The following is a 26,730-nucleotide window of genomic DNA, read 5'->3' on the forward strand; positions in this document are numbered from 1 at the left end:
GGAAGGCTGGGAGGAGGCGGAAACTTGTTTTTTTTTCCTTTTCTCAATAAAAAAAAAAAAAAGAAAAAAAAGAAAAAGCAGAGGGAATCATGTGCCCCACTCTCGCTCCCGTTCCAGCTGCTAGACTCCGTTCCTGTTTGCACTCAGAGGACTGTTGTTCAGGATGGTGATCTCTAAGTTTTCCCCTTAAATAAATAACCCTTTTATTATCAGTAATTCTGACTGGTGTGGGATTGTTTTACAGTATCAATATACAGTACATGAATATTTGTTAGCACGGTGTGTAGCTGGATAATTGTTGCATTATGAAACATTTCCATGTCTTTATCATAGGCTCTCACTGGAGTGCTCTCTCTACCATATGCATGCCTCCACAGCAGTTTCTAATGCGTGGTTGGTTATGAAGTAGACACAGCCCTGAACCCAACATGTCCACTCACATGAAGCCAAGGAAACTAGGAGTAAGCACAAACATGATGTCCTGTTCCAGTGATTTTATGGGTAACAACAGGGAAAACAATGCTTTTTCTGTTAAACAAGAGGTATTATAATCAAGTGAGGAATTTCACAATGACCTTTATGTTTCATATTTAATCAGATACTAAAATTTCATTTTATGTTTTTAATTTTTTAAATAGGGTCTTACTACATAGCCCTAACTGGACAGGACCTGCTCTGTGGACTGGGCTGGCCTCAAAACTTGCCACACAGCTGTGTCTGTCTCTCAAGTGCTGGGTTACGGTGTGCCACCCTGTAACCATGAGTTACAGCCAACTCCATCGTTAGTAAAAATTCTACTGGGAAAACAACTTTGTATTACAAATATACAACAACAAGTTTGAACACCCTTTTCAAGAAAGTACTTATTATATTTTGTTTGTATTATAATTGTATAAGTCTAGCAAAAATGGCTGGTCATCTTCCCTTTTGGGAAAATTAAAGTTGTAATCATCCAAAATTTTATTTATTGAAACATGAAATCATGCATCAGGTTGGACATAAAAATTTAAAATACCTATAACTTCTGTACATTGATCTTTATTACCTGCCATGTTGTCTAGTATATCTGAGCCCCAGTCTCCTTGGAACACTGCAGTTAGAATATTATCAAACAGATGAATCTCCTTCACCCCAACGATTTTGTCCCGAAACAAGCGTCGGGCCTCATAGGCTACAATCTCCAGAACATAATCTAATGGATGGTTGGAAGATCCTAAAAAGGCAAAGCTTTTCTTTAATCACAGTGAGTCTTAAATGATTTTCAAGATGTCTATTTAACAAAATGTTTTGAAATAAATATACAGGGAGAATTTACATACCATAATTGTGGCAGCAGGTAAATAGAAAAAAATTGGAAAAAGTTAAAATTCATTCCTTTAATAAAGTGGTATATTTTAAACACTACAGCTGTTCAATAAAGTTATCATTTCCAAATAGCATAATAAAATTGGTTTGGCTATGAAAGAAAATATTTTAACTTTTCTAAAATCAAATTTGTACAGTGATAAACAGGTTGGAAAAGTAATATAATAAATTAATATCCTCTTAATAGTAATAAACATAATAGAGCTATTTAAATTTAATGCACTAATAGTCATTTTTAAATATTATAATCAGTCACAATATTTAATGTTCCTACTATGAGTACAACTTAGAGCATAGTTAGATACAAGGACAACCAAAACTCACCTCCTTCTAAATCATATCTGAACAAGCCAAGCACCCACTGAGTCAGGATGCAGGGGGTAAAGAAATAGTGACTGTAGTCATCAACTGTGAACTTGGCCCGCACCTGAAAGAGGAAGCACTGAGAGCTATTTTACCATCCTAGACACCTAATCTTATTTCAGTAGAACTGATTTTTTTTAATTATCCTCTATAATCTGTCTTACACATTTTATTTCTGTACTTATCTTTGTGGCAGGGCCTCCACTCTGAGCCACGCTGGCCTAGAACTCACTTTGTAACTCATGGCAGTCTTCTTACCTCAAGCAGGCAAGGTCTGACTTCAGGTGCACCCCACTGTGCACAGCTACTTACACACTTGGAAGTGTTACTCCCAGCCAGGCTAGGAGGCTTCAGCAGACTGCCAGAGTCTGCTATGCAGCAAGGGTGCAGCCACAGACTGCACATAAGCTAACTAACATCACAGAATCACAGTTGAATTCTACAGACCCCACAAAACTGAAACAAAACACTCCAAAAGTTTTCAGGTGTTGAGACCCAGAAGCTGCTGTAGCTTCGGGAAGACAGTGAAGAAATCAAAGAGCTTAAGGCAGCCCTACCCACAGCTATAGCCATTACTCTTAGTGTGTGTTACCTAGGCATTTTTTCACACAACCTGTCCCAACATATCTCCCCCTGCTCCAACCCAGCCTTTTAAGAGCCTCTTCCACAAGCACTGCAAATACTATTGCTTTACCGAACAAAATTTTGTCTTCAAATACTTTGTGATTTTCTATTTTTTTTCTGATACAGATCAAATTTTACTACACCTCCTTCCCTTCCATACGCATGAAGTTACTCAGCCTGTGATCCTGCAGGCTATAACTGGATACGTTGTTACTGTGCCATCAATCACACTGCAGCAACTATCACATTTCATCAGCACAAAGACCAGGATGAGGCCAACAGAACTGGAAACTACAGGCAAACATACTTACCTGTTCATACACTTGCACCATAGAGCCTGCTAAGAGGTAAATTTTTGATGAAGAACCCCAAATAGAATGATTCTTCAGATTTTTGTGCAAAACTGCTTCCAAATATGCTCCATAGATTGTCTGTAACTGCTCTCTCTCTGGGTAACTAAGGGGAAGACAGAAATAAGAAAACTGAAATAAATCAATATCATAAATTAATATTTCCACATAAAGATACAACCATGTAAACTTCCAAACTGCACTTCTCTAAGACCCAAACATCCAGGGCTGCCCGCGCGTCAGAACAGACTCAGTTTCTGCTCTCTCTGGAGAACCCAACTAGATCCCACAGTGTCTCTTCTCCAACAGAGCAAGGCTTTATCCAAGACTGTAATCAACTATTTAAATATAAAAATTGAAAAGCCGGGGCTGGAGAGATGGCTCAGAGGTTAAGAGCATTGCCTGCTCTTCCAAAGGTCCTGAGTTCAATTCCCAGCAACCACATGGTGGCTCACAACCATCTGTGATGAGGTCTGGTGCCCTCTTCTGGCCTTCATGCATACACACAGACAGAATGTAGTATACATAATAAATCAATAAATATTTAAAAAAAAATATTGAAAAACCACTCAACTTCAAAAAAAAACATATTAACTTAAGGAAAGCATTTGGAGTTAAGTAAAACCTACACACAGAGCAGTAATCCAGGTCAGAAGTCTAAGAAAAGAAATAACACAACAAAAATGAGCCTGTTTCTCCCAAGCCCAAATTTATTTCCATATCAATTAACTGGCAACGATAACACCTTAGAAATAACAATGTGCATAGATAGAATGTAGTGAGTGGGAACTTGTAAACTGACCAGGGTTAGTTTACAAAGAGATGGTGCGTGAACATAGAACTCAGAAGTCCCGTTCACATCCACGAGCACAAGGAAGGACAGACGAATCCCAACCCAAACCACATGACCCAACTCCCCTTTTATCAGACTCAACTCTTTTACATTATCTCCATAAAATTAAATAATATTAGTTTTGTGATTTCTGTCACATTCTAAAAGCACTGCTCTCAGGCAAGTGGCAAGCAGGACGGTGGCTCCCAGAATCAGAAGGTAGGAACGCAGGGAAGGGCTGGGGGTGGCACAGACGAAGCTGCATCTGAACAGCAGCAAGAAGGTCTGGTGTGCCACTGGAGGTGGTAACTGTGTCCCCAGGACTGCAAGAAGAATCCTGAGTGTTTTCATCACAGTAATAAATATGCTTAAGCGAACTCAAGCACCATGCATTAGGTAATGTGTCAAAACATTCCACAGCACATCAATAAGCACTATATTAATGTCAGATTTTAAGTAAAATACACAGACCTAAAGCTGCTAGACAGTTCTGACTCTTGACATTTGGGGCACAACATACAGAGTTCTATAAAAGACCTCACATACTCTAAACCACTGCTAAAGTTGGGAAATGAACCCGCTTGACCACTTTATTTTCTATATTTTGAAGTATTCTTGATGAGTATCTTGAATAAAATGTAAACAAACAAAAAACTGTTACTAGGATACATACTCTACGGCACAAAGACGAACAATAGACGTAAACCTGGTGGTCAGCTTGTGTCTTCCCAGCCTTCCTCCAGCTGACATGGAAGCAACAATTTGAATATTCTCCAGACCAACCCATTCTAAATTTTCATCATAAAATCCTTGGTATGTCAACACCTATATGAAAACACATGTGCACAAGTGGTTTATACTTTAGATTTCTCAAATCATATTACAAATGCATTGGTTACTTGTCTTCTTGTCCTTACAAATTGCCTGACAAAAGCCACATTGGGCAAGTTTGTCCTACAGTTTAAGGGGACACAATCCACCCAGCATGCCAGGCAGCACAGCAGGAATCAGGAAACACTGAAAAACTCTGCTGCCCAGATCCCTGCTCCATTTACTTGGTCAGGTTCCAACAAAATGAAAGGCCCCGCCTTCATTAACAACTCTAGAAAATCCTCGTACACATACAAAGGGATTTTTTTTTTTGTATGGAGATTACAAACCTTGTCTATTTGGCCATAAAGATTGACCATATCATAGAGTGTTATCTAAGTTTTGATTATTTCCAAGTACAACCATCACCCTTTAGCTAACTCACTAATTAAAGGTTGAAACATTTTAAATTTTTACATCACTGAGCTGATATTGTTCTACCCTGTACCCAATTCATGTTTTCTGAACCCTCTTCTTTTAAAATGGTTTCACTCCATTAAACAGTAAAATCCAAATACTATTATGAATCTATTAGCAACTATAAAAAAATGTAAGGAGTCAGGAATACATGGAAAATATTTCAGGCTTTTCCATAACTATATTATCATACTCTACAACTGCATAGTACATGTAAACATAGAAAACTGAAAATCTACAACTCCTAATATGATGTAACCACACACAGGAAGACATCTTTTACACTGAGTGAGAACATGTGATACACAACCCTAACCCAGCCTTACACAGAAAGAGGAACTACTGTCAGAGGCAAGCACAGCCAGTCATGGAGTAAAGACACCTCCAGTGACACCTGCAGAGTCCCCAACTATTTTAGGTAGAGAGGGTAGATTTCTAAATGGAGAATGACTGACCAAGAACAAGAATTAAACATGAATTTAAATTCTAATGACATGTGCTAGGTAAAACTGGTCCAGGAAAATGGAAGCAGATGTCATATCTATAAGAAAAGCCTAGACTGCACAGAGCGGATAAGAAGTGAGTGACCAGCTCCCCAGCTCAACAGCCAAGTCCCTAAACCCTAGGCCCTTGGGCAAAAGCATGGGTCCCTCCTCACCAGCCTCAGTTTCACTAGCCAGCCAGCAGGCTGAAGGTAGGCTGTTCCAACTCCCTAAACCCCACCACCACTGCCGCAGCACTGACTGAACTCACAAAACCACACATCCCCAGAAACCTCAGTGGCTCCCTGAGACATAGACAGCAACTGCAGGGAATAGACCAAGAGTGGCTTCCTTAATACACAGACAGCAACTGCAAGAATTGAACCAAGAGGCAAAGACACTGCAACAGAACAACCTGAACATCCTAACCAAGAAGCAGAAGAAAACAACTTAAATATAACTTTCTCAAGACGATAGAGAACCTGAAAAGGAAATGAAAATTCCTTTAAAGAAATAAAAGACAAACAAAAAAAAATTGTAAGAAAGCAATAAACCTCTTAAAGAAAACAAAGAAAAAACAATCAAAGAGTTGAAGCAAACAGTTCAAACAACTCAAGATGTGAAGACTGACCACAAATGGAGGGACTTCTGGATATTGAAAATCTGGGTAAACGAACAAGAACTACAGATGCAAGCATAACCAACAGAATACAAGAGATGGAGGAGAGAATCTCAGGAGTTGAAGATACAACAAAGGAAATAAATTCATTGGCCAAAGAAAATGTTATTAAGTCCAACAAATTCTTTACATAAAACATCCAGGAAATCTGGGACACCATGAAAAAAAACTAAAAACAAAAGGGAAAGAAGGTGAAGGCAAAATCCAACACCCCTTCATGATGAAAGTCTTAGAGAGATCAGGGATACGAGAAACGTATCTAAACATAATAAAAGCAAAAACAATACAGCAAGTTGATAGCCAATATCAAATTAAGTGGAAACTCAAAGCGATTCCACTAAAATCAGGAAAAAGACAGGACTGTCCACTCTCTCCATATCTATTCAACGTAGTACTCAATGCTCTAGTTAGAGCAATAAGACATCAAAATAACATTAAGGGATACAAATTGGAAAGGAAGAAGTCAAACTTTCACTATTTGCAGATGATGATAGTACACATAAATGACCCCAAAAATTCTACCAGGGAACTCCTATAGCTAATAAACATCTTCAGTGATGTGGCAAGATACAAAATCAACTCAAAAAATCAGTAGCCCTTCTATATATAAATGGTAAAGGGGTTGAGAAAGAAATCAAAGAAACATTGCTATTTACAATAGCCACAAATACATAAAATATCTTGGGGTAACACTAACCAAAGAAGTGAAAGACTTGTGTACGAGAACTTTAAGTCTTTGAAGAAAGAAATTGAAGAATATATCAAAAAATGGAAAGAGCTTCCATGCTCTTGGATAGGTAGGATCAACATAATAAAAATGACAATCCTACCAAAAGCAATCTGCAGATTCAATACAATCCCCATGAAAATCCCAACATGATTCTTCACAAACTTCAAAAGGACAACACTCCACTTCATATGGGAAAACAAAAAACCTAGGAAGCGCTAAACAATCCTGTACAATAAAAGAACTTCCAGAGGCATCACCATCCCTGACATCAAGCTCTAGTATAGAACTACAGCAATGAAAACAACTTGGCAGTGGCATAGAAACAGACAGGACAGCCAATGGAACTGAACTAAAGACTCTCATTTCATACACTATGAACACCTGATTTTTGACAAAGGAACTAAAATTATACAATGGAAAAAAGAAATGATGCTGACATAACTGGATGTCAACATGTAGAAAAATGCAAATAGATCCATATCTATCCCCATGCACAAAACTCAAATCCAAATGGATCAAAGACCTCAATATAAATCCAGCCACACTGAACTACATAGAAGAGAAAGTGGGAAGTAGCCTTCAATGCATGGGCACAGTAGACCACTTCTAAAATATAACACCAAGACACTGAGAGCAACAATAAATAAATGGGACCTTCTGAAACTAGGAAGCTTCTGTAAGGCAAAGGACAAGGTCAATAAGACAAAAAGGCAGCATACTGACTGGGAAAAGATCTTCACCAATCCCATATCAGACAGAGGATAGATCTACAAAATATATAAAGAACTCAAGAAACCAGATGTTAAAATATCAAGTAAACCAATTTAAAAATATAATTCAGATCTAAACAGAGAATTCTCCACAGAAGAATCTCAAATGGCTGAAAGACACTTAACTGTTCAACATCTTTAGTCATCAGGAAAATACAAATCAAAACAACTCTGAAATATCATCTTACACCTGTCAGAATGGCTAAGATCAAAAACACCAATGACAGTTTATGCTAGAGAGGATGCAGAGTAGAGGGAACACTCATCTATCGCTGGTGGGAATGTCAACTTGTACAGACACTTTGAAAATCAGTATGGCAGTTCTCAGCAAATTGGGAATAAATCTACATTAAGACCCAGCAGTACCACTCTCGGGCATACAACCAATCATACTACATGCTCAACTATGTTCATAGCAACATTATTCATAATAGCCAGAACCTGGAAACAACCTAGATTCCCCTCAACCAAAGAATGGATAAAGAAAATGTGGTACATTTACACAATAGAGTACTACTCAGTAGTGAAAAAACAATAACATCTTGAAATTTGCATGCAAATGGATAGAACTAAAATAAAATAAAATCCTGAGTGAGGTAACCCAGACCCAGAAAGTCAAGCACGGGATGTACTCACTCTTAAGTTAATATCAGATGTAAAGCAAAGGATAACTGGCCTATAGTCCATGATCCCAGAGAAGCTAGGTAACAAGAACCCTAAGAGAAACAGACATGGAGCCTCCTGGGAAAGGGAAATAGACAACAAGAACTCCTGAGAAAATTGGGAGCTTTCGGGGGAGGGGTGTGGAAGAAGAGCGCAGAGGAGAACAGGAGGGAACAGATGATATGAGAGAAGGGAGAGCAAGGAAAGAGATACGTTGATTGAGCGAGCCATTATGGGGCTAGCATGAAACTGGCACTAGGGAAATTCCCAGAAGTCGACAAGGATGACCCCAGCTAAGCAATAGTGGAGAGGGTGCCTGAACTGCCCTTCCCCTGTAATCAGACTGATGACTACTGTGATTGTCATCATAGAACCTTCATCCAGCAACTGATGGAAGCAGATGCAGAGATCCACAGTGAAGCACCGCACCAGTCTGAGCTCCCAAAGTTCAGTCAAAGAGAGACAGGAGTGATAATATGAGCAACTGGTCAAGACCATGATGCAGATATTCACTGAAATAGCTGACGTGAGCTAATAGGAGCACACTAACAGTCCCCCGGAATGACAGCAGGGGAACAAGCATAGGACCAAACTAGACCCTCTGAATGTGGGAGACATTTGAATGACTGGGCAAACTGTGTGGACACAGGCAGTCATACAAGGATTTATCTTTACTGCTTGAATTGGCTTTTTGGAACCCATTCTCTTTGGAGGGATACTTTGCTCAGCCTAGACATAGTGGGGAAGGCCTTGATCCTGCCTCAAAACAATGTGCTAGACTTCGTTGACCCCATGGGAAGCCTTCCTCTGTCTGAGAAGTGGATGGAGGTGAGGTGGGAGGGAAGGTAGAGGGACAGAGAGGAAAGGAGGGAACGGGACCTGGGATTGGTATGTAAAATGAAAAAAGATTATTTTTTAAAAAATTAATCCATTTAAAAAAGGAAAAACAAAAAGCCAACAGACAAATTACAGGCAAAAGCATCAGTTGCTGAGACTTACCTGCTGGAGGAAAGCCACCAAAGTGCTGGTCCCCCACTTATCAAGCTTGGGCAGGTTGATATCTTTTAGGTACAAAACAAGTCTTTCACAATCTTTTGGTCTGTACACTCTGCCAGTGTTTGTACTGATTACCATGCAAGTCTGGCTCAGCTTCTGCAGAAGATGCCGGGAAGTGGTCTGAGCGCTGCAGTGGACCGTGGCAATCTCCGTGGAGCGGAGCTGAGAGAAGGCATACCTGAGCAGCATCCTACGAGAGACAGGTGACATCTCAGGAGAGATGGGTGACACTGGGTGAAGTCTCACTGGGAAAATGTGTACAACAGAACACTCCTTATACTCAATATGGAATTGATATCTTTTTCTGAATTATTTCAGATTATGTTGAGAAGGAAAATAATAAATATGATATGGTTTCCATCAACACTAAAATAACTTTCTAATTTTTCTTTTTTTTTTATTGAAAAAATTTCTGCCTCCTCCCCACCTCCCATTTCCCTCCCTCTTCCCCCCACTCCTCTCCCCCTCTCCCTACTTCTCTCCCCCTCCCTCTCCAGTCCAAAGAGCAGTCAGGGTTCCCTGCCCTGTGGGAAGTCCAAGGCCCTCCCCCCTCCATCCAGGTCTAGGAAGGATAGAGACAGAGACCCACATTGGAGCACTGGACTGAGCTCCTAAGGCCCAAATGAGGAGCAGAAGGAGGGAGAACTTGAGCAAGGAAGTCAGGACTGCAATTGATGCACCCACCCACTGAGACAGTGGGGCTGCTCTATTGGGAGCTCACCAAGGCCAGCTGGACTGGGACTGAAAAAGCATGGGATAAAACCGGACTCTCTGAACATGGCAGACAATGAGGGCTGATGAGAAGCCAAGGACAATGGCAAAGGGTTTTGATCCTACTGCATGCACTGGCTTTGTGGGAGCCTAGCCTGTTTGGATGCTAACTTTCTAATTTTTAAAGTGGGGGTGTATTTTAAAATAATCCTAGAATTCTTGAAGACCTCATAAGTTGTTTTACAAGGTATGTAGAATATATTAGTTTTGTTCCCCCATAGTTCATGGAAGGACTTTAAGTTTCCCAAGAGTTTTGTTTCATTAACTACCCTGATTTTATATATGTAAAACTAATAATTCAGGTTTACTCCTAAAACATAAGTGAAGCAGGCACTAAGCACAAGTGAACTACATTGAGCTAGACACTATTTTTAATAAGAGCGCAGACTCACCTGGTAAATTCATGGCCTACGCACACAGTAAGGTGTAAGTATGTATACAGGATTTAATTTTTGTGACTCTATGTACAAAATATTTTAAAAAGTTTCTTTTTTTCTTTTTTTGTTCTTTTGTTTTGCTTTGTTTTTTGAGACAGTGTTTCTCTGTAGCTTTTGAGCCTGGCCTCGAACTCACAGAGATCCGCCTGCCTCTACCTCACGAGTGCTGGACTTTAAAGGCGTGTGCCACCACCCGTCAGGTAGACAGTATTTTCTAAGCCCACACAAACTGGCAGAGAAAATGACCCTTCTCTGCAGTGATTTTTTTTAAATAGGAGGTAAGAGTAAGTGCCCTCTATAAAAATGTCAGTGCTTTGTAACCAAAAGAAACATAGTGTGCTCTTGTTAAATCCTTGAGGAGAAGGAGGCAAATTCACAGTTTATATTTTTGAAGACATCTTTCTTACCCTTTGCCACATCCCTCTGGGCCGACAAGAATAAATGGCTGTTTAGTATCAGAACTCAGCCAAGGCTTGAAATAATCTAGACCTCGCTGCATGTCAGGGGTCTGGATGACAGGGAGGGAATGGCCACTGCTGAAGGCATCAGCTGTCAGGCTCTCTGGCTTCTTAAGCACGTAGGATGCTAACTGTCCTCGATCCATGTCATAGTAGGTGTCCATTGGTCTGTGAGGGTCTGGAGGGGACTCCCGGGCCCAGTTAAAGACCTTAAGAGGGAAACATTGTAACAAGGAGTTTTACATATTCCTAACAGTGGATAACTATTCGATACATCAAAATGAATATCTCCACAGTAAATCACCTCATTAAGTAAGTTTATATACATGCCACTTCTAAGGAAATTTTAAAATTAAAATAGTATTTTACCTCAATATGATCTGAAGTAAAATAAATATATATATAAAGATATCAATTTGATAGAAATTTATAGATCAAGTTATAAAACATATCCAAGTTTTAATAGCATTCTTACAAATTGCAGACTTTAGGAATGCTAACGCCCTTTATTTCCAACATTTCCCAGAACTGACTTCAGCTATACCCACAATGGGTTATTCTGCTCTGTGATACTGAAAGCTGTTGTCTGTTCCTAAGAGTATTTCAGAGCAACAGACAGGAGGGTGCTGGACAGTACGTGAGAGGGAAGGGGACACATACAACTACAGAAAAGCTAACGGGACAGAGAGAGCAGCTAATGACGGTACTAAGCAACAGTGAATGGAACACTGTGTTGGTCTTATTTAATCATTCCAAGGGGGAAAAGTCCCTTGTGGGTCCCAAGAGATGGGTAAGAGCACTAGTTGCTCTTCCAGAAGACCCAACTTTAATTCTCAGCACTCACAATCATCATAACTCTATTTCCAGTTTCTGAGGATCCAACACCGTATTCTAGCCTCCATAGGCCCAGGTATGTACATGGTGCACAGACATACAGTCAGAAAAACATCCACACACAAAAGAAAAAAGAAAAAAGAAAACGAAAGACCCTTATGATATAAAGAAAAATGCCTTTCTAACCAACTGGCTCAATTATAATCTAACATTATTAGAGAATTAGAAATATTCCAGCACTTCTAAGTGCTAACACTAAATAAAAATTTGAAAAGATTATTTAAAGCTAAATGAAATATTGGAATATATTCATAATGTTAAGTAGATTCAAGCCTAACTTAAACTTTTACGTCCCAAGCCTTAGCCTATTACAGAATACCATAAAATTTTAAGACTATCAGAAACCCTCAGTTTGATACACAGAACCATGTTTACATATGTTACACGCATGTAGACCTATATAGATACATATGTCCTATTAGTCTAACAAATGCATAAATTCATAACTAGAAAGTTTTCACACCTTTGAATTGTATCACTGGGTGTTGAGACCTAAGGGTCAAGAAGAGCTGAAGACTATGGTTGGAAAATGCTCCTTACCTCCTTGGTGAATTCCAAACGCGATTTCATGTTTAGATTTCCTCCCAGGCCTCGTATGAGATTAATAATAAACTGGTCATGATCTCTGCATCCATGGAGGTGGGACAAACCATTCATCACAGTACCAACCAAACTTGTTTCTACCACATAGTCATTCTGTCGATTAAAATTCACAAAACCAAGGCAGGAAAAACAGATATTAACCAGCAAACGCAAAACCATACAAATTGACACAGATCACTGCCAAACAACCTTTGAATTCATCTCCCTCATTTCTAAGAAAGTATGGATGTTATTCAGATTACATATATACTTTGAAAATACAAAAATAAATTTAAAGGTAATTATGTACTTTGAACTATAAATGCTAAAATTCTCAAATAATTACATGACATATACAGACTGAAGAATATACATATACATTTTTAAAACTTCAGAGAACAGCTAAGGTGTGGTTCACCTCTGAGATGCCCACCAGTTTCATGTTTTGAGGCCTGTCTCTGAACTCTTAACACTGCTGTATAGGTACAATCTTTAACAGGCGACATCCAGTTGGTGGGAGTCGGTCCTAGGTGACCCTTTATTCACATTTACAGCCACCCTGGCTCTGGCCTGTTTTCTTTGCTTCCTTTTGCCACCAACATGAGGCATGGTGATGCAAGAAGTCCCAGGTCCAGCAGGCAGTCTGCCTCTGGCATCTTTTCCCCAGACAGTTTATGTCATTAAAGTGAGAACTACAAAGCCTAGCAGTGCTGATGCCATGAGATCATGACCTGACTGAGTCAATGCCTGTGTGAACGCTTGTCTAGGGTGTGCTACTAGACAGAACAGACTTCAGCATCTCCGCACCAGACCACTGCCTGCTCACTCTTCTTAACAAGCTTGCTCTGGAGACTCACAATGGGGCATGACAGGTTTGGTCCCTGCCCTTGAGGAACTTGCAGGTGAGTGCAGACAGAGACTAAAATGGTGGGTGAGTGTTAGGATGAAAGCAAGGAAGGGAGACACCTTCCTCAGACTGCAGGAGCAGGAAATCCTTCCTTTTCTAATGACTGGAGAAACTAATTAATCTGCAATATTTTAATACTCATTTCAATTTCTCCCACTTTCATCTGTACAAAAGCAGAAAAACAAGCATAAAATGATTAAAAACAATAGCAATTTTTCAATTTTTATGTATTTTGATCAATATGAAAAAACTAAAACTCTGGATCAAGCTCAGATTAATATTCATGTGACTTTAAAGAAACTGCTGCTTTTTAATTTCTGTTTAATAAATATGTTTGTTTTCACAAAATTAATAACATGAAAGGAAAACCATTATACTTTTTAAAATTCATGTATGTGTGGAAGCCCCCTGCAATCTTCTACTCACATGGTAAAGCACTCCAACAGAGCAGTATCCCACCATGCTGCTGGATGGTGACAATGTGTTTAGGTGGCATTCATGACCCAGAGACACCTTTCTCTAGGAAGGTATGATCTTACTAGCTTTCATCTCAATCCTCAAGTATTAGACTTCACAAATTTAGATGTCCATTTTTATTGTATAAATTTCAAATATTACTATAAGTAACTCACTGTCTCTTCTGTGTTTTAGTATTAGCTTAATAACGTCTTTAACATATTAAACATATTTAATATATCATACACGTGATACAATGTGATTCTCACAGTTTCAGAGCCATTAGTTATCCACATTAGGGAAGCAAAGCAGAGCAATTATGAATAGTAAAATGAGACAAGATGGTTTCCCACCAAGAAAAAGACAGTCTAGTACTCAAGCTTTTTAGGTAATGAAGGCGTCTTAAGACTAGCTAATGTATGTAATGTAGGAGGACAGGAAAGGGACAGTAGGGATGGCGTCCTCCGGTCCCAGCAGAGCTCTACAGAAGGCAGGACACACAAGCACAATTCCCAACTATCCATCCCATCTCACTGCTCATCTAATACCTTGGCCAGCTCACCTGCTTTAAAACCCACTGCAAAGCTTTTGAAAAATAATCTCCAATCCAGTTCTCAAGGTTACTTCTGTACTCAGCAGGCTGATTCCTCAACCAAGATTTTATCAGAGAATTTAGATCTGTCTCTTCATCACTACAAGGGTTAACACAAAGATGCCAGTTATTCAGGAAGAAATTGCCAACTGACTTCAAACTAACTCCTGTCTATCAAGCACCCATCTGTCAGCACAGAAAGCCAGCACTGGTGACTTTTGTGTGTGTGCGTGTACGTGTGTGTATGCGGATCTGTGTGTGCTGGAGAATACTAGCAGTATTCTAGTGTGTGTGTGTGTACGTGTGTGTTCTATGTGTGTGTGCGTGTACGTGTGTGTATGCGGATCTGTGTGTGCTGGAGAATACTAGCAGTATTCTAGACCCTACTTAAAAGTTTGGCCCATGGATAAATGCTCAGCAACATCAGGAGACACAGCAACCTAAGAGTTAAAATATATTGTAATAAAATCACACATATTCATTGTGCCTCATACAACCAATATCGGGGCCACCAACAGCTCACAACTCTCTGCAGCAGTCTGTGATCTCCTGCTAAATAGACACAGCACTCTCACAAGGTCTGTACCTTTTGATACTCCATAAATGGCAGGCTCACTCTTGTACAGTCTTTCTACTATGTTTAAATCAATGTAAAATACACAATAAATATTCAATAAAAATTTTTAAATTTACCTGTAAACTTACCTTTTATTATAATATTGTTATAAGATTGCAACACTGAATAAATGATAAATTTACACATATATTACAATGAAACTATATACCTAAAGTAATATTATTTTAATAATTTTACTCTAATATCAACTGAAGTTTATAATTAGTTAAATTTAAATGCCTCTTAGAATACTTAGTGAAATAAGCAGTTAAATAATTTGAAGATATAATCTCAACCCAAGTGATTACAGCAATGTGCCATTCACAACATATGAAATATAGGCATAATAAATAAGAAATTCTAAACATTTTCTTTTGAAGCCCAGTTCTTTCTTTTTTGACTTATTTACTTTTATTTTATATGCCTGCAGGTACACCTGTGTGAGAATGTATCTTGGAGTTACAGAGCTGATTTGTAGGTGGGTGCTAGGAATTGAACCCGGGTCCTCTGGAAGAGCAGTCAGTGCCCACAACCACTGAGTCATCTCTCCAGCCTGGAATTATAAATATTTTTGCCAAACTATTACTCATTTGGGAAAATGAAACAGGTCCAGATGTCCATGTTCTGGTCCTTGACCGACTCAATATGTGAAACCTAGAACCATTTAGTACTACTCATCTGTGCTTCTCAAGCCTCTTCTCAGTCCACTGGAAAAGTAAGAAATTACGCAGGAAAGAGGTTGTCATGCTGGAAAATACAAAGGCTTTGTTACAGGACCTATTATACCTGAATTAGTCCTAACCTCTTTTGAATTTATAACTCAGTAACTAAGATGTGCTACTGGGATTTAAATGCTATGTACTAGTACTTATTTAGTATGCTTACATCAGTGAATTCAATCATAGTATTGAAAAATTTTTAAAGGAAATTAAGTACTTTCTATTCTCTTAAAGAAAATAATGCTTGACCGAATTGCTAAAAGAATTAATATATAATAAAACAAACTCTAAATCAATTAAAATCTAAGCAAAAACAGTTAATCATAGATGTAATCAACATGTATACATTATTCATTATATTCTTAACTTAGCTATGAAATCAAAATGGTAATTAAAAAATAATCTGGTATATAGAAATGATCTGTGACTTACCTAAGAAATATCATTCCCATTCTAGATATTGTGGCTGGTGAAGCACAGCTTAAATCATGAGTTTCAAATACAAAGTTAATATTTGGGCCAAACTGAATCCTTTCTCCACTTGGCATGGTGAGTAGCCGATTATCATCCAGAACAGAATTCAGAGATTCTATCCACTCAGGGTCAATGTCACCATCACAAATTATCCATGAGCTGACTTCTATTTCCAAGTCACAAGAATGAAGACTTTAAAAAATACACACACACACAAACACACACTGCTGTGCACTGCGCACACAGATATGCCAACAGCTACATAAGGAATAATAAAGTAACTTTCATTACTCACGACTAATTTCCATCTTAATATAAAGAGCAGAGTTGAGCAAGCTGCAGTGTCACGGATACAACGCTACATGTGTGCTAGAAATGTGTGTGGGTAATCTCATCTCCACTGCCCAAAGCTCACCTACAACTCCTAAGATACTATTTTGGCCTCTAACCATACAGATTGAATTCACAATATTCCTTAAAACATAGTGTGTAAGGTGGATATTCCTATTCCAAAAAGATACCTCTAAAATAATCTCCCAAACTATATGTTTGGTCAAACCAGGAGAATATATGAATGTTTGCTACATAATGCCTCTTTGAGAAATACAGGAAACTTAACTTTCATGAGAAACCCCTGACTACTGCCATGGTTTCAGTGTTTTCAAGGACGACCCAAGACAGGAAGCGCAGCAGCCAGGCCGCACACACAGTGCCTGCAGTCTTTGCAAGAGCAGACACATTGTACCCACCCTTTCTAAAATCAGAGTGCTTCAAACTCTCCTGGGACCTTTGAAACAAAGAAGGAAATATCATCAACAGTGTGAGAAAGGGTAGTATGTGTCTTAATTTAAAGTAGTATTACAAGAAAAATGAAGAAACTGCTTTGGAAAGCCCTCCACTTGCATCAAGTTCTGAATAATTTACCAACTGCCTTACTTGAAAAATTACTAATTAAGGCTTGGCAAAAGTAGTCTACGGAGATTCGGGTCAAAAATTGTCTTTAAAGTCATGTCAGGTCAAGCCAAGAGGCACAAGCCAGTACTCTGGAGGCAAAGGCAAGCAGATTTCATGAATTCCAGGCCAGTCTGGATTACAGAGCAAGTTCCAGGCCAAGGCTACAATAGTGAGATTCTGTCGCAAAAATAAAAAATGAAAATGAAAAACAAAACAAACAACTAAGCTGAGAAAATTTAGACCAAGAAGTAACTAAACTTTTTCACCATTTCAAATTGCAAAATAACTCAGAATTCACACTAATAACTTAATGATGTTCAAATACATTAATTACATTAACTAATTCATCAAAGATTTTATATGCATTTAGCAAATTAGTTATGAATTATATTTTAATCAAGTTGCTCTGAATTTTGATAATATTAAAAGTTGCTATCAAGTAGTAAGTCAAAAGACAGCATGACCCAAGCATGGTTGGTGGGGGGCACCTGTAATCCTAGCATTTGTAAGGCTAAACTATCAGGAGGACCATGGGTTCCAGACCAGCCTGGGCTGCGGAGTGAGACTTTATCTCAACAAAACAACAATAAAAAAAGAGTAAAGCTGCTAAAATATCAAAAGAACATCATTATAAAGTGTGTTAAATCACACGTATGACAATAAGAACATTATAAACATATTACATTATTCTCTAGGTGTTATTAGGTAAAGAATTAGACAGTGACCAACCTTGAGGCTCACGAACTACTTGGCGAGCGCTATTTGTCAAAACACCATCCGACCACTCTCTTGTGTCCATGTCAATATGTCCTAGTAACTGGTGTCTGGGCATAGCTTTGGGATTCATAGTGTACTGTTTTACTACTTTGCCAGTTTTACAAAGTGCAGCCCTTAACATTCTCCAAAGGGTAGACTTGCCAGCACCACTTGGGCCAACAATAACAACTCCTGTCCTCTGGCGCAGCTGTTCATACAACTCCAGAGCCTTCTTCATCTGAGGAAAGAAATGGGTTCACATGTAATCCACGTTCAGTCACACTCAGCTCGACTGTCACTCCGCAAACACCTTTCTACTGTAAATGTAAATTAGGTCTGACTTCTCCACTGGAAAAGAAAACCTCAGGTAGACCACTAGCTAAATAAATTGGAACACATTTCCAATGTTTAAGTTTAACATCTGTCTTTTAAAGAAGGTGCTTGGCATGAAGTTGAAAACATACACTTTTTATTTTGTTTAGTCATTTATTCATTCAAATACACGATTTCCCTCAGTTACAATTCATATTCTACTCAACAAAAATTGAAGGGAAATGTTCATTTTAATAACAATCTGTGGAGCCTAGGCAGTTTGGATGCTCAACTTACTAAACCTGGATGGAGGTGGGCGGTCCTTGGACTTCCCACAGGTCAGGGAACCCTGATTGCTCTTCAAGCTGATGAGGGAGGGGGACTTGATCGGGGGAGGGGGAGGGAAATGGGAGGCAGTGGCGGGGAGGAGGCAGAAATCCTTAATAAATAAATAAATTAATAAAAAAAAGGGGAAAAAAATTAAAAAAAAATAACAATTTGTGCCACATAAAGAAGCTCTGTTAGGGGCTGGAGAAATGGCTCATTGGTTAAGAGCACTGGCTACTCTTCCAGAGGTCCTGAGTTCAATTCCCAGCAACCACATGATGGCTCACAACCATCTGTAATAAGATCTGGCTCCCTCTTTTGGCGTGCAGTCATACATGGAGGCAGAATGTTGTAAACATAATAAATAAATAAATAAATAAATCTTTAAAAAAAGAAACTGTTAGAAGAATTCCTACTAATAAATTATCAAAGTGCAACTAAATCACATGTAATCAATAAGCAAAAGTTCATATGACCCTTCTACCCATCTATCACATACAACTCGCTGGGATGGGCAGGAACCAGGAATAAAACGTTAAGCAAAAACACACATAGATGCTGTCTTTCCTGAAGATTCCCATCTGGTGGAGAGTTAATACATCCTTAACATTAAACATGCATCGAGGACAGAAGCAATGACAAACAGAGCAAGGGTCCCTAATCAGAACTTCAAGACCTAAGAAGCATCCCGGAGTGAGATTAAAGTTGAAAGACAAAAAATAACTGAAAGATGGCTGATAATGACTGTAAATCAGAATAAACTAGGAACAGGCAATAATCTATGACAAATGTCCCTGATGTTACCTGACTGGGTATGACTTCATAATTGGCCTCCTCGAAGACCTGCTTTAACGCAGCACTCAGTTCGCTGTATTCCACTTCTTTAAAGTCAACTCCAGGGAAGACATCCTTGATCAGTGCATCAAACCGGGTGCAATCAGCAAATGTGAATTTTGACATTGTATTAAGCCTCAGTGCTTGTACCACAATATGATTTTCATTAACTATAGAAAAAGTTTTATTTTAAAATTATTTTTATTCACAATCAATGGTGATAAAACATTTTAAATAAGATAGAGCCTTGATATCATTACTAATTATTAAACAGCATATTAGACACATTTAAAAACAGTAAATCATAACTACTACACCTCCTTTTCTATGTTTCAACTGCCGAGAAATAAATTCTGATATACTGGGATTTGAATTATACCAGACATTCATACTAAAAACCATAATTTTCATGTACATGATTTCCATTTGGATAATACTTTCCCTTTTATGTAGTAGGATCCTCTTATGGTCAAGTAGTTTAAAAATAATTCCTATTATTTTCTTAGTTTTACATACAAGAGTATTAAGTTTCTAAGACAATGATGTGGAAATAAATACTACAATTAGCATTCCACTTTAGCTAGCAGTTCTCAACCTATAGGTCACAACTCCTTTGTGGTGGTCAAACAACCCTATAACGGGTTAGCTAAGACCATGAGAAAACACAGATATTTATATTACAATTTATAATAGTAGCAAAATTACAGTTATGAAGTGGTAACAAAAAATTTTTTTATGGTTGAGGCTCAGCACAACATGAGGAATTGTATTAAAGGGGCCACAGTATTGAGAAGGTTGAGAACCACTGCTCTAAGCAGTGATCTTTAATTACTCTTTAGTTAACTGGCTCAAAAAAACATTTTTTAGCTAAGTGCAAATGCTCACACTATTAGCAGATTCTTAGTTTTAAGGCTATTCTAGACTAAGCAATAAAACACACAAAGGCAAAGATACTGTATCTGTGTTTCCTGGCATCTCCCCTACCCTGGCTGACTATCAGTAAGTAGACAGAAAGAAGAGTGGCAGTCCCTGAGTTTATTTCAAGCACTGAACTCATAGTCACTTGTATTTACTACATATGAATTTTGAGTATTTCTTCAAAACCATCAAAAATAGAAGCTATTTAAGATCTTCACAAAACAACTGTCTACCTTTAATAAGTCAATCTAGTGACAGAGATCAAGTAACTGCTTTTTTGAAGACATGAACCTTCAGCACAAACAAGTAATTTTATATCATCCTTTTCCTATGCTCGTACTGGAAGTCTTTCTTCAAGCTGAAGTTTTTCATCTAGTACTTTCTGTGGAGCTGGATCAGGACAGAAACTGCTTAAATTTGTTTTTATTGTAAAATACTTTTCTTTCTCCTTCAACTACGATTGGTAGTTTTGTAGCTTATTTTTTAATAGCAACCTGGAAAACATAAAAATTCAGCCTCTCTGGAAGGCAAATATCTATGGACACACAGTCATTCATTCTGCGTGGATGGAGAAGAGCAAGAGCTTTCCATAAGCCAAGTGTGGTCTGAGTTCGTGCTGATGTGCAGAGCTCAGCTATCCAGGAACAGGAAAGGAAAAAAACCTTTAAAGAATCCGCAGTGGTGCAGCCACTGCCCAGGGTTGAGAGGCAGAGATTAATCTCCGCACCTCACTTTGACAAGATTTACAGCCAAAAAGCAGAGAACAGGGGAGAATATCAGTTTTACAGTATAGAAAGCTAGCCAGCATCACCTTCACCAAGGGAAGAAATACCACGCACCTCACGACAGTACATGACAAACAGCCTGCTTCTTCCTCCTCCTTCCCACTCAGAGCCTCATCCAATCGCATATACTCCTTTGTCTATTGGCCAGAAAAACACCATGGTGTGTTTCCAACATCTCTGCTAAAAGAGGCTCATGCTCCACAAACACTGAATCCTCCTAGAAACTTTGAGGGTGGTTTTTTATAGTCTGGGGATGAACAAGCCACTCGGAGTTGCTTTCTTTGACGTTGGGGTTGGGTTTGCTTTATTTTGATGCAAGATCTCATCATGTTTCCCAGGCTGGCCTAGAACCAAGTCTTCCTGCCTGAGCTTCCTCAATTCTGAGACTATAGCATATGTCAGAGCCTCTGATTCTATGAACATCAATTTTGAAAGCAAGGGCATTTGATTATTCTTTTACACATTACTACTACTTTATATAAATCAACCCCTGAATTTTCTTGTAGGACATTAGGTTAAAATTAGAAAAAAAATCAGAATAATTTATAAACTTTAAGTTAAAAAAAATACAGCAAAACTGCTCAATTAATTGATATAAGTACATCACACTAATGTAACATGTTAAAAATAGAGAAATCTAGGCAAGGTTTACAAAAATTTTCTACATGGTATCTGCAACCTTTCTGTAATATAAACCATTCTAAATCAAAGCATATTTTTAAAATTCAGTACTTTAACTAGATAATTAATCATACCATCTTGTTTTGTGCCATTTTTCTTCAGCTGTCTCAGAAGATTCCCACTCCCTCTGAGAACGGTCTTCAGAGCTCTCAAGCCCCAATCATAATGCTGCTGGGGTGTCAAAAGTTCCCTGAAGCAAAGATGGCCAAAAGGTTAACTCTGCAAGAAATTACTTTTAGCACCACTCCAAAGAAATGTAGACTGAGTTGTAGAAATTAATACTAGAATTTCATTAATTGACACAAGAAAATCAATCACACAAAATAATCACTCCAGGAAGCAGATGAAGGGAGAATCACAAGGAACAAGGTAAACCTGTCCTGAAGAGTCAAGGGCAAGCAGCTATTCCTGTCCTCACAAAAGCTTCCATTGCCCAGCCTACCCCCGCTCTTTACAACCTTGGTTCTCTATGATCCACTAAATGATATGCACTAGAATTCTGGGTTGTCTAGGAGAATAAAAATTAACCTCTACTACTAGAAATAAAACATGGAAACATCCTCTAGAGAGCGGCAGCTTCTGAGTGGGCAGCTGAGAAACTGGGGAAATAAGAACCATCTTAGGCAGAGTCCACATAAACATTGTGAAGAGAAACCTCAAGTTAGTGACAATTAGGAAAAAAAAACTGTCAGGTGTGGTGGCGCACACTTGCAATCCCAGCACTAGGGAGGCAGAAGCAGGCGGATCTCTGTGAGTTTGAGAGCAGTCTGGTCTACAGAGTTCCAGGACAGCCAGTGCTACACTCAGAAACCCTGTTTCCGAAATAAATAAATACATAATTTAGAAAAGAACTGTTTTAATGAAGATGTCTTCTTATAACTTGGAATAAAATATATCATATCTATATGACCAACAAACTCAACATATAAACTGGAAAAATATGAAAACACAAACCAATCACTGGAAACACAAAATGTGAATATTAAATGGGAAAACCCACCTAGATAGGTTGAAAATAGCAACCAATTTTCTGCCCAACTCTTTAGCATCTTTGAAGCCCTCTGAATAGAGAATCACTTCTGCAATAAGATCATTGTCTGGACGTGACATCGCCACTGGCCTGAAAAGCTGCTTAAGATTGTCAGGAAGCTTTTGTCTTCCTCCATAACCTTTTCCAGCAGGATTCATAGTGATAAAAATTCCAGAGTTAGAATTTATTTCTACCTGAAATATTAATTTAGAATATAGGCATTAAAGATTTTAAAGAGAGAAATTTTATCATAATACAATTTCTATGCATAAATTCCATATCTTCGCAAAAGTAACCGCCAATATACTAAGCACATCCTTATGTAATACATAATGAGCAGCTCATGAACCCACTGCATTATAGTGGATCTACTTCATAATACGTTTTCAAAGAACCTAAGTTTAAGAGTGGATAACTGACTTCAATGGCTATTTACTCACAGTATGTCTTTGGAACTCATGTCAAATAGGGATTAAAATATAGCTTTCAGAATTAGACAACTTGTTATCAAATCTCAGTTTCTTTATCCATAAAGTAGAGTATTTGCATTCAAGGGCTGTACTGAGTATTACATGAGATAATACATTAAAGCACTATATACACTGTGATAGTTCAGAAACCGGAGAGCCATTTTAAAGATAAAAACTAGAAACACGGTCACAGAGTAGAGGCAGCAATGCCCAGAGACCAGCACAGGAGGGAAGCCAAGTCACAGGAGGTGTCCCTTACCTCTTTGCCAAGCAGCTCACAGACAGTTCTGTGGTTCTTCAGGGCATCCTGAATGGTCTGGATCTGCATGGAAACAGCCGACAGTACAGCTTCTTCCAGTCTGTTGAACTCATCAAAGCAACCCCAGGCCCCACACTTCACCAAACCAACAAAAATTCGCCCCATTGACTTCACATCAATGCCCTGAAAAGATAAAAATAATTTTCATTTTAAAATGATGAAATTCTCTAGTGCTAGTAATAAGTTGATATTTTGTGCAGATAAACAGATTAACTAATAATTTTACCCATCAACATCTCCTTTCTTTTAAAACAAAATTAAGGCAAGAATAGTGGTGCATGCCTGTAACCCTAGCTCTTGGAGAAAGGGACAGAGTAACAGTGAGTGCTAGTCCAACCTGGGCTACATAGAGAGACCCTATGTCAAAGAAAGTCTACATAGAGAGACCCTATGTCAAAGAAAGTCTAGAGGTGGGAGAAGATTACGAAACTACTCCTTCAACTTCAGAGCACTTTCAAGGACAGTGTTCTCTAAAGAATATAAAGCTAAACAAAGACAAGAATTCATTTCAGTCTTTTTTGTTTTTGCTTTTAAAGACAGGGTTTCTCTGTGTAACCCTGGCTATCCTAGAACTTGTTTTGTAGACCGGCCTCAAACTCTAAGATCCGCCTGCCTTGGCGTCCCAGGTCTGGGATTAAAGGTGTACACCACCAACACTCGGAGCATTTCAATCATTTTTAAATCAAAGTAAACCACCACACGCACACACACACACACAATGTTGTGAAAACACTAAGATGTATTTAGTGGTTTTTTGTTTTATTTTTCTAATTGAGAATTATCCTTACTAAACAATATTTTTCTCCAGTGTAGTACAAACTTTGGAGGTTTATGTTGGGGTGCCAGACTCCTTAAACCTCTGAGGATTCAGAAGAACCGCTATCGCAGGTGAAAACTGGCTAAAAAGAACTGAGAGCAAATGAAATAAATTAGCTCACATGAATCTCTTCATTATGTCCCATTTATTCTTCCTGCTCTCTCGATGTTCCTCACTGTTCTCTTATCCCACAAGGCTTTTAGTTTACACAGAGACATAATTAACAATTCTCTGGTAACTAAAAATGATACCAAGCATGCATTTCTTAGGGCTAACAAGATGGATAAAGTAGGCGTCAGTTGTCTTACTACTGTCTGGGGTGTAGGGTGGGGCTGTGATTCTCTCCTGTAGATACCAGGATTAGTTAGGGATGGGGCTAGAAATCAGTTTAGAATCTAAGAAGAGAAAAGGGGAATGTGTGCATCAACTACATTTGTGTGGATAGCTAAGAAACACTACAGTGTTGTGCACTCTCTGAGCACTTCCACAGCAGCTGGGAACACAGCCTTTGTGGTAACCATGGCAACCAGCATACCCTATGGAAGGAAAACAGATGGTATTTGTGCCCCACCCAACCAGGGCCAACAGTGCTGTGAGAATGCTTTGGCACCCAGGTGAGAAGGAATTCCTTTTTCTGGGGCAGGTTTAGCGACCTAAGCTTCTCTTCCTGTACTTGTATAAGTAAGGGCACAAACAGCTAATTTTCTAAACTAAGATCTTGTTTCAATGAAACCAAGGTGGAGGTAAATACAGAATACTAATTAATAACTTGTTAGGGTAGAGCAAAGGTCAGCAGATTACGCTTTCCTGAGTCTGCTGCTGGAGAGTTCAGGGTCGCCCAGACCTGTTTATCAACAAGGGCAACCATGCTGTCTTTTCCACTCAGTGCTTGTCTTTTGAGGTTCTTATGTGGTTATTTGCAAAACTCTTTTTCTTGTCCAATGTCCTATCATAAAGGACAATTGGGGGGGAGGGGCTAGTTTTATGTGGATTTGACTATAAGAACAAAGGTTTCTTTGAGTGAATATTTTCACACCAGAGTCCCAAAGTGTGGGGAGGGTCATCTAGCTATTGTTCAATGATTTATGCACCGTTGAGGTATTTTGGGATGAATCCCACTATGAAAAAGAGGAAGACTATGGCTTCACAAGATTTTTACAGAATTGACAGGACTATTCAAAAGACAGTGTTCCCAAAGCTCTGCAAATCAAGGCTCTCCACCAGAATATACTCCTGTGGGAATATATAGCTCATGTGGAATTCTCCTCTGTATGCTGTGATTACCATTAATGAATAAAGAAAACTGTCTTAGGTCTGTGATAGGGTAGAGCAGAGCTAGGTGAGGAAAGCTAAACTGAATGCTGGGAGGAAAAAGGAGGAGTCATAGAGAAGCCATGGAGCCACCGCCAGAGACAGACATAGTGAAACCTTGCTGGTAGGCCACAAGCCTCATGGTAAAATATACAACAATGGAGATGGGTTAAATTAATATGTAAGAGTTAGCCAATAAGAAACTAGAGCTAATGGGCCAAGCAGTGATTTAATTAATACAGTTTCTGTGTGGCTATTTCAGGTCTGAGCTAACGAGCAGTCAGAATGGCCAAGCGGTCTCCCTGCAACAGTCAGCTGTACTTTAATGTTTCTTCACAGTAAAGTTTTCCTTAGTAAAGTTTGAGAAATGTACTATGTACAATCTTGCAACACTTTGTCAATTCAAACCAAATTTTTTGTTTAATTGATTTAAAACTAGGATGATTTTAAATTGAATGTGGTAATATACGCTTATAAAGCTGACAATTGAGATAATGGAACTACATAGGCCCAGGAGTTCGTGGTCTTCATAGACAATAAAGCAAGACATCACCATTAGTCAGTCAGTGATTTGAAAACAAAATCTTCCATATGAATCCACAAGAAAAATAATCCAAACATTTAGCAGTATGTTTTCACACTTATTGTTTGTACCTCATCACAATTAAAAACTAAAACTTGTCTCCCAAGAAGTCCGCCTAGCGCCTTCACTGACTCAGTTTTCCCAGTTCCAGCAGGTCCATAGGGATTTCCTCCAAGTCCCATCTTCATGGCTTGAGTCAGAGTTAGGTAGCATTTGTCTGTCAATGGCGTATAAACCAGCCTGGGAGCGTTACCCTGCGTAAGGGAAGCATGGCGTTAGCCCGCTCATGTTCTACTCCATCCAAGGTAAAAAGCCTCATACGCAACAAACAGGCTTAACTGTTTAACACAGAAGACATTCAAAACTTTTCTTAGTTAAATAAATTCAGAAGGCAGAATCTGGAATAAAACAAGTATTACGTCTCATCGTGGCCTGAAAGACTTGACCACGGTCAAGTTTCCAAATAGTCTCTCTTTCATTCTTTTTTTTTTTTTTTTCGTTTTTTCGAGACAGGGTTTCTCTGTGG

At 38.7% G+C, this 26,730-nt stretch overlaps 1 protein-coding gene across 7 annotated transcripts in view; it reads right to left on the minus strand.

The window, feature by feature from the left end:
- Positions 1-26,730, minus strand: part of Dync2h1 (dynein cytoplasmic 2 heavy chain 1) — a 220,582-nt gene that overhangs the window by 141,894 nt on the left and 51,958 nt on the right. For 5 of the 7 annotated variants that reach the window (XR_003376945.1, XM_026779266.1, XM_005346771.3 and 2 more), the window contains exons 33-47: positions 26,276-26,458; positions 23,434-23,616; positions 22,675-22,898; positions 21,749-21,864; positions 19,261-19,460; positions 17,791-18,055; positions 16,066-16,273; positions 14,269-14,398; positions 12,302-12,457; positions 10,817-11,076; positions 9,145-9,391; positions 4,208-4,359; positions 2,664-2,808; positions 1,690-1,792; positions 1,046-1,213 (exon numbers count right to left, since the gene is read on the minus strand). Coding sequence is in view for 6 of the 7 variants with exons in the window: in XM_026779266.1 (XP_026635067.1) it covers positions 1,046-1,213; positions 1,690-1,792; positions 2,664-2,808; positions 4,208-4,359; positions 9,145-9,391; positions 10,817-11,076; positions 12,302-12,457; positions 14,269-14,398; positions 16,066-16,273; positions 17,791-18,055; positions 19,261-19,460; positions 21,749-21,864; positions 22,675-22,898; positions 23,434-23,616; positions 26,276-26,458 (2,740 nt within the window). In the remaining variant the exon portion in view is untranslated. Of the gene's footprint in view, positions 1-1,045; positions 1,214-1,689; positions 1,793-2,663; positions 2,809-4,207; positions 4,360-9,144; positions 9,392-10,816; positions 11,077-12,301; positions 12,458-14,268; positions 14,399-16,065; positions 16,300-17,790; positions 18,056-19,260; positions 19,461-21,748; positions 21,865-22,674; positions 22,899-23,433; positions 23,617-26,275; positions 26,459-26,730 lie in introns of those variants that run through there. The other 2 variants (XM_026779267.1, XM_026779269.1) reach the window with 2 other exon arrangements.

This window comes from Microtus ochrogaster, chromosome 5 (genome assembly GCF_000317375.1).
Source record: "Microtus ochrogaster isolate Prairie Vole_2 chromosome 5, MicOch1.0, whole genome shotgun sequence".
In the NCBI taxonomy this organism is placed as follows: Eukaryota; Metazoa; Chordata; class Mammalia; order Rodentia; family Cricetidae; genus Microtus; species Microtus ochrogaster.